This window comes from Capra hircus, chromosome 23, assembly GCF_001704415.2.
Source record: "Capra hircus breed San Clemente chromosome 23, ASM170441v1, whole genome shotgun sequence".
NCBI classification, from domain to species: domain Eukaryota; kingdom Metazoa; phylum Chordata; class Mammalia; order Artiodactyla; family Bovidae; genus Capra; species Capra hircus.
Window position 1 is genome coordinate 34,990,716 of NC_030830.1, and position 15,871 is coordinate 35,006,586.

General features: G+C 52.2%; 1 protein-coding gene across 3 annotated transcripts in view; it reads right to left on the reverse strand.

The window, feature by feature from the left end:
• Positions 327 to 15,871, reverse strand: part of DAAM2 (dishevelled associated activator of morphogenesis 2) — a 130,730-nt gene continuing 115,185 nt past the window's right edge. For all 3 annotated transcript variants that reach the window (XM_018038892.1, XM_018038890.1, XM_018038891.1), the window contains 9 exons: positions 15,725 to 15,809; positions 11,725 to 11,831; positions 11,290 to 11,378; positions 7,447 to 7,615; positions 6,939 to 7,046; positions 5,994 to 6,054; positions 4,690 to 4,821; positions 3,496 to 3,666; positions 327 to 3,301 (listed from right to left, as the gene is read on the reverse strand). In XM_018038892.1, coding sequence (XP_017894381.1) covers positions 3,080 to 3,301; positions 3,496 to 3,666; positions 4,690 to 4,821; positions 5,994 to 6,054; positions 6,939 to 7,046; positions 7,447 to 7,615; positions 11,290 to 11,378; positions 11,725 to 11,831; positions 15,725 to 15,809 — 1,144 coding nt within the window. In that variant the 3' untranslated portion in view covers positions 327 to 3,079. The remainder of the gene's footprint in view (positions 3,302 to 3,495; positions 3,667 to 4,689; positions 4,822 to 5,993; positions 6,055 to 6,938; positions 7,047 to 7,446; positions 7,616 to 11,289; positions 11,379 to 11,724; positions 11,832 to 15,724; positions 15,810 to 15,871) is intronic.

Below are 15,871 nucleotides of genomic sequence, written 5' to 3' on the forward strand. Positions count from 1 at the left end.
GACATTGGTGGGGTAGCGTGACCCACCCTCTCACCCCACCCTACCTGCTTCCGTCTGCCCTACACCCAGGTCTGCTGGGAAACCAGTAACAGCCACCCAGCTCTCAGACCGTGGAAAGTGGCTTTTTCTTTTCCAAGTCTTCCCACCTTGGCTGATTTCAAGGTACCGTACAATGTGAACTGGCTTGCGGAATCCCTGAGGTTGTAACAGTCAGTGCTCCCAGCGCTGGTAGGATCTGGTCCCAACACCCCACAGGCTCTGCCCCCTCCCCAGCACACTTCACATCCCCACCTGGGAAGGAGACACAGGTTTCAAGGCAGGCTAGGTGAGGGTGGTACAGATTTAATATTTTTTAGTATTATATTCTTATAAAAAAGGTGCAGGCAAAAAGGACACTGCAGATTTTGTACATTAGCCTCATCTGTCGTCTGAAAGAGCTGGTGGGAACAGCCTTGGTGTGGAGGTGGCAGAGGTCGGGGACATGGCCATCCCCCACCCCCACCCCCAGTGGGTGCAAAGTGGGAGGGCGAGGCCTGGATCAGACCCTTCCGCATCCACCTGGAGAATTTCCTCCTGCTGCTGCCCTGAACACACCCAGCTTCCATCACTGAGAGGAAGGGGGTGGGCGGTGGGTGTTGCTGCTGAGAAAGGGACAGGTTGCATCAGGTTAATTGGAGTTTTACACTGGACACACAGTAAGACAGCTAGAGAAACTAACCCATAGGTGGCAGGTGCAGGGTGGGGGTGGGGCGGGAAGGGCATGGGGGAATGACCGAGGAACAAATGTAACAGGCGTAAACACGGAGTGTATTGAGGACCAACTCGGCCATCTCTAAGGCGCCTGCCCCTCTTGCTGAGTCGGCCACGATGGTCCACAGTCCAAGGCACTGTTGGCCATCTGGCTACAGCAGCATCTGGTGTCAGAGCCACTGGCCAGATCTAGAAAATAATAAATAGAGAAGGCAAAACCTTTAGAAGTGAGACGCCTGAGCCCTGGAACAATATACGTGTCCTCTGTAAACAGTTAAACCACACTGTGCTTTTTCTGTGATTCCCAACGTGTCTTGCCAAACGCTTCTGTTATCCCTTCTTTTCCTGGTGCGTATCTAGTCTTCCATGGTGGGCGGGAACGCTGGGATCTGGACAGGCCTGCCACCTAGGCGGGGAGGCCTCCGGCCTGGCCAGTCTTGGGGAGGGCCTTAAGAGGCCCCACCACAACCTTCCCATCATCCCAGCGCCGGCTTCTTAACAGCGGGGGCTCGTGGGTGGCACATTGCTCTGCGGCCAGTCTTCCTGGAGGCCTTCCCTGGCCCTCACACGGACTCCAGTGGCCTTTTCACACCTGTCCCCATCACACTCACACTTACTCCAGTCCCTCCCCCTCGAACCAACACACGTGCTGGGCTCACCAACCCTGTGTTTCTCCCCCACCCCGCAGCTACTCTGGTTCCACCTCCAGAAAAGACAGCTGAAGAGTGGGCCCCAGCCCACCAGTCTGTCCACTGGCAATAACCCTGAGCTGGAGGAGGTCAGAGGTGAGAATCAGAAGAGGAGGGCAGGACAGAAGGGCAGGGAGCCTGTTGATGGGGGAGGCGGGGTGGGGGTGGGGGTCAGGCAGGTCTCCGACACTGAGGATGAGGGGTTAATTCTAGGAGATGGGAAATGTATTAAAAGTATGAACCTTGCTGGAGTTGGGCTTACCCTGTCCTTTTACGAGAGAAAACTATAGATAGCAGTCGTCATCCTGCCCCATGAGGACAGTTCTAGGACAGAATGAAGGTGAGAGTGGACAGGAGCACCAGAATGGGCCCCCTGGAAGTCAGGTGGGCCAAATCAGGCACCAGAGATGGGCGAGTGGGACCCCCTCAGCTTTCCACCATTGGCTCCCCTGGGCAGTGTACTCCCCGGCTTCTGCTTTGCTCTGCTGTGCCTCATGTCTGAATGCTGCTGATGGGGTGGGGGGGGGCCCTCTTACCCCCTTAGAGGTCGCAGAGGGGAAGCTTTTGCCCTTGGGACCCTCTCAGGAACCGATGCCCCAGGGCTAACCTCAGCCGGATACAGGCAGTTTAAAGCAGCCCCATGCAGGCTGAACAGAGCAAGAGGTCACTGCAGATGTTAAGAGAAGTGTGGGCTCTGAGTGACGGTGGTGACCCAGGAGCTCTGGGGTGAACCTAGCCATTCAAGCGCTGGCTTCTGGAACCCCCAGCCAACGTGTGAGGTCACTGTCTCCAAGACAATAGTCAGGATATACCAGGTCTGGGTGGGGAAGGAGAGTTCTGTTCCAGAATCCCTGTGCCTAGGATCCAGGGTGTGATGATGGAGTATTTGTTGAACCCTTACCAGATCCATCAAATACCTGATGGTGAGCCACGGTCATGGGAACCCAAAGGTGAGTTTTGAAATTCTGGATTAGTAGACTGGAGATGGCAGGAGAAAAGGGAAAGAGACTTATGACATGCCAGAGAGGGGCCAGCGGACTTGTGATCTAGGAAATGGGTACTGCCACCCTATCGTGGTGACTTGGTCCCCACAGCATCCTCCCAGCATTGTTTTTTTTCTTTCCTGGAACACATAGCTGGCATCTCTAATGCCTCTTCCATTTGATAGGATACTTCACCCCAGATCAATGTTCCATCAACCCTACTCTTGAGAGATGGGGGCCTGGGTGCCCCCACCCCGCTGTTAACTCCCCACGGCATGGAAAATCTGGACATGGTCTGTGGACCTCGCTCCAGTCTAGATCAGGAACAGCTCTGTGCCAACACACAGGTGCCCATGCTGCAGGGTGGGGAACAGGGCCCCTTCAGCCGGGGCTGGCCGGGGAGGTCCAAGTCAGCCTCAGGAGAGTGACCGCTGGGGCTGGGGTGCAGGAAGAATAATGGGAAGTGGAGATGGGGGGAACCCCTTCAGGTGGGGAGACACCAGGGTCCTGCCACACACAGCCCTGCCCCCAGGACCCAGCCCAGGGCTCTAAGCCCAGCACCAAGTCGCGTAAGTATCACTCGCGCCTCCTCCACTCGTCCCCTCGGGGGGGACCCATCCCTGTCTCCCAGTCTCCCGCTGCCGGCCAGTCCTCAGGTCAATAATTTAGCCTGTTTATCGCCCGCTCCCGGGTGGCTTCCAGGGCCTGGCTCCCTGATCGCTTGCGGCTGCGCTTGAGTTTGCACAAGTCCTTGTCGAAAACTTCTCCGGAGCGCAGGGCCGACACCAGGTCGTCAAACTCGCCGCCTTCCTCCAGCGCGCTGCCCGCGTGCACCTTCCGCTGCCGCTGCCACCGCTCGCGTTCCCGCTGCTCCTTCAGCTGGGGAGTGGTGGGGAGGGGGAGGCGAGGCGGGAAGGTGAGGAGCTGGCAGCCACAGGGTGACTGACGCCTGGGCTGCGTCTGCCCCCTGGCCACCCCCGGGGCGCCCCGAGCCTCCCGCTCCCAGTGCGCGCTCCCCTCGCCTGCTCGGCTGTTCTCAGCCGCACATGCCCAGCCCCCAGCGGCCCCCTTACCATAGCCTCCATGCGCGCCCTCCGCTCCTCCTCCTCTTTCCTCCTGCGCATGGCCTCCAGGTCCTGCCGGGCCTCTGAGAAAGCCTGCAGGAAGGCGTCAAAGATGCCGAAGAACTCGTCCGGCTGCATCTTGCTGTCCTGCTCCCCAAAGTGTGTCAGGGCCTTGGAGAACTGTTGGGAGAGAAGGGTTGATGGAGGGTCCCCTGCCTGAGCCCAGTGGGCAGGTGGGTTCTAGCCAGAGCAGAGCTCATCCGGGTAGAGGACCTTAGGCTGAGGGGGCAGGAATAGAGAGGGGAGATCCCCCATTGTCATCCGGGGTAAGGGCAAGGCTGAAGGAAAGGCTTGACACCTGCCAGAGGTGAGGGACCCAAGCCACCTCTGGGTCCACTAGGGTATAGGTACAGGACCAGGAGCTACAGAGCTAGGGAAGCACATGCACAGGCCCGGACCTGCCTGGTGAGAACCCAAAAGGATGTCAGATCATCTAGTTATTGGGCTAGTTGTTTAACCACTCTGTGCCTCAGTTTCCTCATCTGTAAAATGGGGATAACAGGACTACTTCATGATGTTGGGGGAGTTAAATGAGTTAGTGATGTAGGGCGCTAGCCATGTGCCTGGCACTGTTTACTGACAGCTACGTCTGTAATTCAACCTGCTGAAAACCCTCTAAGACAGCCCTCATGACTCTTAAGCGTGCTCCTTGGACTGGCAGCAGGGACACCTCCCAGAAGCCAGTTGGAAGACTGAATCTTCGGCCCCAACCCAGACCCTGAATGAGGACCCACATCTCAATAGGATTCTCGCAGCAGGGGTCCAGGGGCATGCCTGCCGGAGAGGCAGAGCTGGGCTCTGGAGTCAGGCTTCACCCAGCTCTGTCTAGCACAGCCGGGCAACCTTGGGCAAGTTACTTAACCTCACTGGATGTCGCACATCTGTCGAATAGGACAATACCCCTTCAAGAGACCCATAAGGTGGGTGGTGAGGCAGATGGTGGAGAACGCTCAACAAGGTGCCTGACACTGGTCGCGGATGGTAAGTTTTACAACAGAGTTGCTTTTCTTGCAGGAGTGAGGACAGGTTCCTCCTCAAAGCTCTGTGCCTCTGGGTGGGTCCCTCTGCGCCCTCTGTGGTGGGGGTGGTGCAGGTGGAGAGGAGTCGCGGTGGGGTCAGCCTGCAGGCTTGGGGCCCCCTTACCTTGGCCCTGGCTTCATTGAGCTGGTCCTCCAGCTCTGAGAAGCTGAAGCTGGAGACCGTGATGAAATCGCTCATGACCGGCACAAACTTGTCGTTCGGATCCCGCACCTGCCGTTTCTGATATTCCAGCTCCTGAGGAGGGAGAGTCAAGTGCTGGTCAGACCTGTGCCAGGACGGGAGTCAGGAGTCCCGGCTCACCCCACCCCCCACCCTTCTTGCCAGCTGCCGGCTCTGAGTCTTTAGGAAGGGGCACACCCCAAGCCTCCAGGTCTAGGGGTGGCAAAGAGTGTGAGCTTTCAGCCAGTCTCCTGCCTTAATCCTTCCCTCCTCCCCACTGCCATCTTGCTCCAGGTCCTGGGACCAGCACCGTGAAGTTTTCTATGAAATAGGTTCTTGGGCTCACTCAGAATTAGCATCCGCATTTTAATAAGCCCCTCAGGCAATTCATGGGCGGATTAAAGTGTGAGATGCATTTCCAAATCTCCATGCGATGCTGCTGCTTCATGGAGCGCATTTCGCATTTCGGGTAGTGCTTAAAAGAGCTATAAATTAGGAAGCGTCCCCCCTCCTGCCACAATAATGGCAACAAAAGGTTCTTTCTCTTACTTCTCTAAACCCATTACTCCCTTAGCTGCCTACCCACCCCCACACGGTGAAGATGAGAAGGCGCTCCAGTTTCTGGGAGTACGGGCCAACCCCATACTGGGTACCAGAGACAGCGCATCATCGGAGAAGCCCTTAGAGCTGGAATAGGATGACGACAGTGGTCCCCAGTGTCACACTGGGTGCTACCTGCCATGAGCCATTTCCAAGGCCTGCAGATCCTCTTTCCCATCCATCTGAATCAATCTTTTTTTTAAAAATTTAATTGGAGGCTAATTACAATATTGTAGTAGTTTCTGCCATACATTGACATGAATCAGCCATGGCTGTACATGTGTCCCCCATCCTGAACTCCCCTCCCAGCTCCCTCCCCATCCCATCCCTTAATATGTGGCTAATTCACCATTCATTCCCATCCCCTCTATGGTGACAGGTTGCACTGTCTTGGATGGATGTCCCCTATTCAGGAGTCTAAATCTAAGCCTTGAATAATTCAGCTACCCTTTCCTGAGGGCCCACTCTGTGCTGGGGGCTGTGTCCGTTACACCAGCTGCTCTGTCAGTCCCGCCAGGAGTTTTGGGTCACAGAGATGCCTCCAACAGAATGTGCAGCTGGGGTTCCACCCTCTGGCCCAGTGACAGGCAGCCACCAACCCAGGCAGCATCCCTTCAAACCCAGGCGGGCACAGACGATGTACTCACCACCTCGACTGCTCTGAGGCCCCTCCTGAGGTTGCCTACCTCCTTCTCCAGCTCTGCCAGGCTGGGGGTGGGGGGTGGGGGGTGGGGAGGGGACAAAGGGAGGGAGAGGAGCTGGGGTTAGTTCAGGGCAGTGTCAACCCCAGTGGCCTTGGGATTCAGTGGGCCTGGGTTCCAGCTCTGCTTTTGCTACTAACCTGTGGCCCTGGCAAATCACCTCCCCTCTGAGCTCTGACTGTGCATCTCTTGGAGATGCTTGTATCAGCCTGTATATGTTTAGGACTGACTTCTTGCCTGTAGCAGATTGCTTTGGTGCCCCCACCCAATAGCTCCTCGGACCATCCATCCCAGTGTGCAGCCCTGACTTCCAACCACTAAGCACTTTTTCTGGGGGGGGGGCGGTCACAGAGTCATTGCCCCCCCCAAAACCCCTCAGCCAGGGACCGACAGATGATGGTTCCCCTCCTTTGCAGTTTGGGGGGATAAGCAGAGTGAGTGCCCCATGCTGCTGCCCAGCTCTGCAAGCAGGATTAAGCTCTGATGCCTGCAGTGGTAACTGACTTAACAACACTCCCATTGTTGGCATTCTTCCCATCTGCCTCCCTTCCCCACTCCCCACTGCGTTTCCTGGGAGAATCTCTGAAATGAGGATTTGACAGCAAATAGTGTCTTTTGTTCTGGAGAAAGAAATGGCAACCCACTCCAGTATTCTTGCTTGGAGAATCCCATGGACAGAGGAGCCTGGCGGGCTACTGTCCATGGGGTCGCAAGAGTCGGACACGACTTAGCAACTAAAGGACAACTCCTAGTGTCTTTTGTTGGGTTCCCCCAGAGCAAGCCCCAAGACACTGTTCATTCCTAGTCAGCCTGGAGTAGCCCCGAAGGAGGAAATTTAGATGAGAGAGTACATGATCACAGGGAAAAGGAAGCCTCAGGGGGTCCCCTCACTTGACTTTGGCGGCTTCTGGAAGGTGCTGCAGCTCAGAGGGCATGTTCAGGATGTCAGGGAAGTGCTTCTCCAGAATCATGATCAGGTAATGGAGCAGAGAGATGTTTCTGTGGGTGAAAGTCAGGTCAGGGTCAGGGGCCAAGGGAATTGGGAACGAAAGTTTGGCAGAAATTAGGCTGAGGTGTTAGGGGAAAGCTGTGACCTATTTTGGGAAGGCTTCCCCGGTGGCTCAGTGGGTAAAGAATCCACCCGCAAATGCAGGGGACACAGGCAGATGCAAGTTCGATCCCCGGGTTGGGAAGATCCCTGGAGAAGGAAATGGCAAGCCCACTCCAGTATTCTTGCCTGGAGAATCCCACGGACAGAGGAGCCTGGTGGGCTGCAGTCCACAGGTCGCAAAGAATTGAATATGACCGACCGGAGCTACAGCACACATGTACAGGAGAGGGGAGAAGGGAGAGGCCAGCGCGGGGTGAGAGAGGGGCCACAGAAGCCGGTAGGTCCCACCTGTCGATGCTGGACTTGGTGTCAGCGATCTTGTTGAGGCTGGCCACCCGGAACCCGTAGGCGCCCCCACGCTGCCCTTTGTTCATGAAGTTGCCGATGGCCAGGACCACCTCCAGCATCCGCGCTAGACGCTTGCTGCGGATCAGCTCCCGGGAGGCCAGCAGGATGGCTGGGGGAGGAGGGACAGGTGAGAGCCCTGCACACGCCGGGGCTCCTGGACCCTCGGATGGTGCCACCAGAGTCCAGAAAAGGAGTCGTCAAGTGTCACCTTCAGAGGGGCAGAGGCTATTCCCATGTCCCAGAGGACAAGCCTCTCCACACCTGCCTGCTTCCGGGGGAAGCCGACAAACTCACCAAAAGCCAATTCAGCCACATAACCCTTTCTCAAAATGTGCCAACATTTCCTAAGACGAGACTTGAGAACGTATCTTTCCTACATATAAAGATTACTGTTTTTTCCTATGGATATATGCAAGAATATAATACTTTTACTTTTCTAAAGTGAAAGTGTTAGTTGCTCAGTGACTCTTTTGTGACCCTATGGACTGTAGCCCACCAGGCGCCTCTGTCCATGGGATTTTCCAGGCAAGAATACTGGCATGGGTAGCCATTCCCTTCTCCAGGGGAACTTCCCAACCAGGGATGTAACCTGGGTCTCCTGCATTGTAGGCAGATTTTTTACTATCTGAGCCACCAGGGAAAGCCTTTACTTTTATAAACCTAGTGATTAAAATTTTTAATTTCAGCATGGTACATACTATGGGACTATTTCTGCCTCTTTTGAAGTGCTGTATTTTGTTGATTTTTTTGGAAAGGAAAAAAATCCCTGTCAAATTAAAACATCAACTGCAATAGTCTCATATTTTTTCTTCGATAATGTTATGCTTTGCAGTTGATGGTGCCTTAGATTTGATTAAATAGGTTAGGTTACATGACAGCCTGTTGAATAGCTTTTAAAAATGTCCTTCAACCTTTAGACATTTAAAAATTTCCCTCTAATGCCTTAAATGATACCTTTGCTGGAAATACAAGCAATCTAAGGCCAACCCGTCACCAAAACTTGAGTATTTCATTCTGATAGGCTGTTTTGGCCCTTCCCTTGGCAATTCTGTATTTATGGTGGGTATGCAGAATTGGGACACAAATCCTACACTGAAAATTTGGCTTCTGGTTAAAGAATATGATCTTGGATTATTAAATGTGATGAGAAGATCAAGCCAATGTATTATGATTTTAGCCTCTGCCAAACTAAACATTCCGTAAGATGCTGCTATGAAGATAAAATAAGAGTCATTTGACTAAAAGTATGCAAAACTCTTCAAAGGCAGTTAAAGTAAGTAACTGTCCAAAAGCTGTAAAAAAAAAAACGAGAAGGTAGGTTGGTCAGTGGCTTCTAAACTCAAACATATGCCACCTAGCAGTAGCGTTCCTCTTGAAAGGTAATTGAGTGGTTCCTAGTCTGCCTTTTTTTAAAAGTTACATCTAGATTAGATTAAGTACATTATGGTATATTCATACAATGGACTAAAATGCAGCACTGAAAATAAATAGCCCACTGTTCCTTACAATCATAATGCTGAACAAGAGACCAGCAATGATCACACAGGTGAATTCACTTTGGGATGGTTCATCAGTTAGGACTCCTAGGGTCTGTGCACTTTTCAAAGTGCACATTCCAGTCGTGAGTTTAAGTGCATGCATGCGTGCTAAGTTCCTTCAGTCGTGTCCAACTCTGCGTGACGCTATGAATTGTAGTCCGCCAGGCTCCTCTGTCCATAGGAGTCGCCAGGCGTGAATGCTGGAGTGGGTTGCCACGCCCTCCTCCAAGGGATCTTCCCGACCCAGGGACCGAACCTGCATCTCTTGTGTCTCCTGCCTTGGCAGGTGGGCTCTTTACCACTACTGCCACTTGGGAAGTTTCTGGCAACATATATTGGTTGTGGTAGTTTTTCTTAGATTGATATGCTATCTGAAAAATCTGCAGAGGAATCCTAAAAATGCTAAAATGTTGACAAAACAGAAAATGATAAGAATTCAAAGGGCATCAGTATAAACGGAAAAATCGCCATTTGCCATGGACACATTTTAGATATACTCATAAGAATAATGTATTCATACATATATTCATAAGAATATATTTCCATGTGAAGCCATATTCATCTTGACTATACTCTGTAAATATGTTCATAATGAGAACTGGTGAATTTGGGATATTCAGCAATGAACATATTTATAAGAAGAATATATACAAGAAGACTATGTTCATGAATATATTCATAGGAGAATTGGTAAATTTGTTAGATTTGATGAATTGACTTTTGGCAAATTGACCCAAAAGCCCTGCCTGGGCATGGATGGATGGATGCGAGGGAGGAGAGTTAACAGCTTATCAACCAGCTGGGACAGGCAAAATCTTAGCTTTCGCAGGAATGTTTCTTAGGGAGAGTTTAGGAGTGAGCTCCTGGGAACAGAATTATCTGAGATTAAATCTACCCAGTGGCTAAACTAGTTCCACAGCACCAAACTGCAGGCCATTGCTCACAATTGCTCCGCTGATCCAAGACGCACAAATAGTTGAGCACAAGTCTTGGGCTGAACCCCTGTGTCCCTGCCTCAGGCCCCAGAGACAGTCAGCAGCAGAACAAAAGTAAGGACTCGCCCATCAGCAGGGCAGGAGATGCCTCCAGACCACAGCCCTGCCGCGTCACTGCTCAACCCTTGCTTCCTGCTCAGACGTGTTATCTGTGATCACACAGCCTGAAGACCCCTTGTTGTGTGTGTGCACATGTGCGTGTGTGTCCAGATTACAGAAAATGTCAGCCTCGAGTTCTGTCATGCCCCACCTGACCCCCCAGAGTCCTCCCGAAGCAGCTCATCAAACTCCAGGAAGGACCATACTCCGGACCTGGCCTCCCAGGGCGTGCGGGCCAGCCTGGTGTCCAGCAGAGGGGGCCCGTGCTCTGCTCTGCCCCAAGCCTGCCCCCCAGCATCCAGTACACAGGCTGTCTCCAACCTGCTCAGCCTGTTCTCGCCACACAGGGGCCCACAGCCTCTCCTGCTTCTCTCCTAGGGGCCCTCATGGGCTGCCCACCCTCCTGACCACCTGCCCCTCCCCCAGGCTCCCTGCCCCTCCATCCTCTGCCATCCCCAGGCAGTTCCACATGCCCTCTGGGACAGGACAAGAGGGAAGGGCTGGATTCTGAAGAATGACATCTGCATTCCAGCCCCGGCTCCACCAACACCAGTAGTAACACAGCCTCGGGCCACTGACACAGATCCATCTTAGAGGTGAGAGAAGGGCCCCCAAACGGGACCATCCACGGCCCGTGCTTCACACAGTGCTTGACCTGTGCTTCTTGTCTAATTACAAAGTTTCCACCTGAAATAGGTGGGAGAAGTTCCCCAGGTCAGAAAATCAGATGCCTCTGGGGATCACCTCACCCAAGTTCCCTACTTTCTGAGTAGCTCACACTTCAAATAACGTGTCTGGAGGTCTTCTCTGCACCTCGGACCTCTCCCAAGCAGGGCAACGATGGGTTAGTCCAGGCCAAGAAGGGTGCTAGCTGCTTACTATTATCATCCTTTTTTCAGCATTTCCGTCCCAGGCTGGGGCAGAGAGCAGCAGGTCTGTGGCCTCAAGAGTCTGCATGCTGAGCCCGGGGAACAGGGTGCGGGGCTGGCATGGGTGCTCATATACACAAGCGCCACATCTACGAAAAGCATAGACTCACATCCTGTCCTTGGTTTTGGGGGCGAATCAAGAATAAGGAAGGAGTTTCCCTCTGTGCCTGTCCACTGACTCCCACCCCTCCCCAAGGCTTGCTCCCCAGTCCTGGGCCGTACCTTCCACTTTGGGCTTGGCCTCAGCCAGCCGCTCCTGGAACTTCTTCTTGAAGAAGAGAGCCTGCAGCCGCTGCTGGTAGTGGTCGATCCTGTGGACAGGGTGAGCTGCATGGTGAGGCAGCCCCCCTCCCTCCTTGGCCTGCCCACCCCCCCACCCTCCTTGGCCTGCCCACCCCCGCTGCCTCCTGCGATGCCTGCTGCTCTGATTGGCTCATCTCATAGAGGAAGCGGTCTGCCCCCATCCTGGCCAGCTCCAGCCCCGCTCCTCCTCCACCTGCCCGCCCCCGCCGCCTCCTGCCATGCCCGCTGCTCTGACCGGCTCATCTCATAGAGGAAGGCGCCTGCGCAGGCCATCCGCATGGCGAGGCAGCCCCCATCCCGGCCAGCTCCAGCACCCCCGCCCCCGCTGCCTCCTGCCACGCCCGCTGCTCTGACCTGCTCATCTCATAGAGGAAGCGGTCCGCGCGGGCCATCCGCTCGATCTCATGCTTGTGCTCCTCCAGGAGGTCAACGTCGCTCTTCTCCGGGATGAACTTGAGGAGCTGTGAAGGGGAGTTGAAAGTCACGAAACTGGTGAGAGGCTGTCATGGGGTTGCAGCCAACGGAAACCCCCCCACACTGACCAGGCTCAGATGAGGAAGGCCCCCCCAGCTCTGTCAGAGACGCATCCTCGTCTGGGTGGTTCATGTTTCATCTGCTCCAAGGGATTCAGGGCACCCAGCTCCAGACTTCCTTCCTTCTTTTTCACTTTTTAAAAGTGAGCTATAACTTACATACGGTAAACTTACATACAGTGTTCTTAAGTGTACAGCTCAATGAGCTTTTTCTTTTTAAACCAACATGATTGAGGTATGTGAAAGTCTCTTAGTCGTGTCTGACTCCTGCAACCCATGGACTGTAGCCCGCCAGGCTCCTCTGTCCATGGAATTCTCTAGGAAAGAATACTGGAGTGGGTAGCCATTCCCTTCTCCAGGGGATCTGCCCAACACAGGGATTGAACCCAGGTCTCCTTCATTGCAGGAAGATTCTTTACCATCTTTTTATTGCAGGCAGATTATTTACCACCAATTTCAGTTCAGTTCAGTTGCTCAATCGTGTCTGACTCTTCGCAACCCCATGGACTGTAGCATGCCAGGCCTCCCTGTCCATCACCACCTCCTGGAGTTTACTCAAACTCATGTCCATTGGGTCGGTGATGCCATCCAACCATCTCATCCTCTATCATCCCCTTCTTCTCCCACCTTCAATCTTTCCCAGCATCAGCATCAGCATTTTCAAAAGAGTCAGTTCTTCTCATCAGGTGGCCAAAGTACTGGAGTTTCAGTTTCAGCATCAGTCCTTCCAATGAATATTCAGGACTGATTTCCTTTAGAATGGACTGGTTGAATCTCCTTGCAGTCCAAGGGACTCTCAAGAGTCTTCTCCATCAATTTATTGAGGTATAATTTACATAAAATAAAATGCATTCATTTTAAATGTCAGAGAAGGCATTGGCAACCCACTCCAGTACTCTTGCCTACAAAACCCCATGGACGGAGGAGCCTGGTAGGCTGCAGTCCATGGGGTCGCTAAGAGTCAGACACGACTGAGTGACTTCACTTTCATTTTTCACTTTCATGCACTGGAGAAGGAAATGGCAACCCACTCCAGTGTTCTTGCCTGGAAAATCCCAGTGACGGGGGAGCCTGGTGGGCTTCCGTCTATGGGGTTGCACAGAATTGGACATGACTAAAGTGACTTAGCATAGCATTTTAAATGTACAACTAAGTGAATTTTGATAAAACTATCTTGAGAGTCCCATGGACAGCAAGGAGATCAAATCAGTCAATCTTAAAGCAAATCAACCCTGAATATTCACTGGAAGGACTGATGCTGAAGCTCTAACTCTTGGGCCCCTAATGTGAAGAGTGGATTCATTGGAAAAGACCCTGATGCTGGGAAAGACTGAGGGCAGAAGGAGAAGGGGGCAACAGAGGATGAGATGGTTGGATGGCATCACTGACTCAATGGACATGAGATTGAACAAACTCCAGGAGATAGTGAAGAGCAAGGAAGACTGGCGTGTTGCAGTCCATGGGTTTGCAAAGAGTCGAACACAACTTAGTAACTGAATAACAACAAATCCATGAATTGAACCATCCAGATTAAGATACAGAAGATTTTCATCCCCTGCAAAGTTCCCTTGTGCTACTTTAATAAGAAAGCCACCTCTTCCTCCAGTGTAGCCTCTCAACTGACCTCTATCACCTTAGATCAAATTTAGCTATTTTTTTTGGACATGCCACACAGCGTGTGGGATCTTAGTTCCCTGATCAGGGATTGAACCTGTTTCCCCCTGCAATGGAAGTGCAGAGTCTTAACCACCAGACCACCAGGGAAGTCCCATATTTGGCTATTCTTGAACTTATTCTTGAACAAATGATGCTGTGTGCTCTTTCTGGGGTCTGGTTTCTTTAACAGAATATCTGAGACTCATTCACATTTAGGTATGAAAGTGAGAGTGGAGAGTGAAAAAGTTGGCTTAAAGCTCAACATTCAGAAAATGAAGATCATGGCATCTGGTCCCATCACTTCATGGGAAATAGATGGGGAAACAGTGGAAACAGTGTCAGACTTTATTTTGGGGGGCTCCAAAATCACTGCAGATGGTGACTTCAGCCATGAAATTAAAAGACGCTTACTCCTTGGAAGGAAAGTTATGACCAACCTAGATAGCATATTCAAAAGCAGAGACATTACGCTGCCAACAAAGGTCCGTCTAGTCAAGGCTATGGTTTTTCCTCTGGTCATGTATGGATGTGAGAGTTGGACTGTGAAGAAGGCTGAGAGCCGAAGAATTGATGCTTTTGAACTGTGGTGTTAGAGAAGATTCTTGAGAGTCCCTTGGACTGCAAGGAGATCCAACCAGTCCATTCTGAAGGAGATCAGCCCTGAGTGTTCTTTGGAAGGAATGATACTAGAGCTGAAACTCCAGTACTTTGGCCACCTCATGCGAACAGTTGACTCATTGGAAAAGACTCTGATGCTGGGAGGGATTGGGGGCAGGAGGAGAAGGGGGTGACCCAGGATGAGATGGCTGGATGGCATCAGTGACTCAATGGATGTGAGTCTGAGTGAACTCTGGGAGTTGGTGATGGACAGGGAGGCCTGGCGTGCTCCGATTCCTGGGGTCGCAAAGAGTCGGACACGACTGAGCGACTGAACTGAACTGAATTCATTTTTTATTCATTGATGAAAGTGAAAAGTGAAAGTGTTAGTTGCTCAGTTGTGTTTGACTCTTTGTTGACCCCATGGACTGTAGCCCACCAGGCTCCTCTGTCCATGGGATTTCCCAGGCAAGAATGCTGGAGTGGGTTGCATTCCCTTCTGCAGGGGATCTTCCTGACCCAGGGATTGAACCCAGGATTCCTGCATTGCAGGCAGATTCTTTACCATCTGAGCCTCCAGGAAAGCCCATTCATTGCTGAGCACTATTCTACTGTGGGAATATATCTCAATCTGTTCGCTTTCCTATTGATGGACAGTTGGGGTGTTAACAGTTTGAGGGTTTTATAAATAGTTATGAATATTCCTATAGTCAGTATTTGTACCCAGTGGGATTGCTGGGAAATGGAATAGGTGTGTGTACTGCTAAACTGTTTTCCAGAATCGTTTCACCAAATGAGAGTTCCAGTTGCTTCGCACCCTTGCCAACAGCTCGCATTGTTGGCCTCTTCGGTTTTAGCTGTTTAAGCGGGTGGCTGGTTCGCCCTCACTGTGACTTTCTGTGTTTCTCTGATGGCTAATAGTACTGAACATCTTTTACCGTATTTCTCTGATGAGGGATGGTATTGAGTCATTTGGAGATTCTCTTTTATAAAGTACCTATTTGAATCTTTTGCTCATTTTTAGGTTGGTTGTCATTTTTCTCACTGATTTGTAAAGTCCTCTGTTCTGATTATGAGATCTTTGTGCAAAGGTCTAAAGCTTGTCTTGCCTTTTCACTCTGGTAACAGTGCCTTTTGATCAACAGAGTTCTTAATTTCAATGTCCAACTAATGGTGGCTTTGCTTGGTAGTTTCTGGGTTTCTCTTGAAGGACACAGCAGACTGATGAGGAAGAGATGCGAATCCGTGTCTCCTGTGTCTCCTACGTTGCAGGCGGGCTCTTCACCTGCTGAGCCATCAAGGAAGCCCTCAGCAGCACATGGCTGCAGCCACTGTCTTTGCCCTGAGACTCATGGGGGAATCACTCCTCATGTTTCCTTTCTAGGGGCCTCAAGCCCCTGAAAAGATGTAGTCTGTTCTGGTCTCCTCTCAGAGAGGTTGATCCAGGGAAGTTTCTATGAGCCTCTCCCTTGCTCCTCCAGCCTGGCTTCTCCTTGACCTAAGAGTCTCAGCCTCCCTGGGGACTGTCGGGAAGGGATACGGCTGCCCCCTAGTTTCAGGGGCCTCACCTGCTCCAGCATGTCCTTAGCGAGGTCCTCCTGTTCGTCCATCTTCAAGATAGCTTGCCGGATCTCCTCATTGGACAGCTTCAACCTATGGCAAAACCCCACCCTGAGCAGCCTGGCCTGGCCCCTCTGCCCAGGACAGACCCCTGG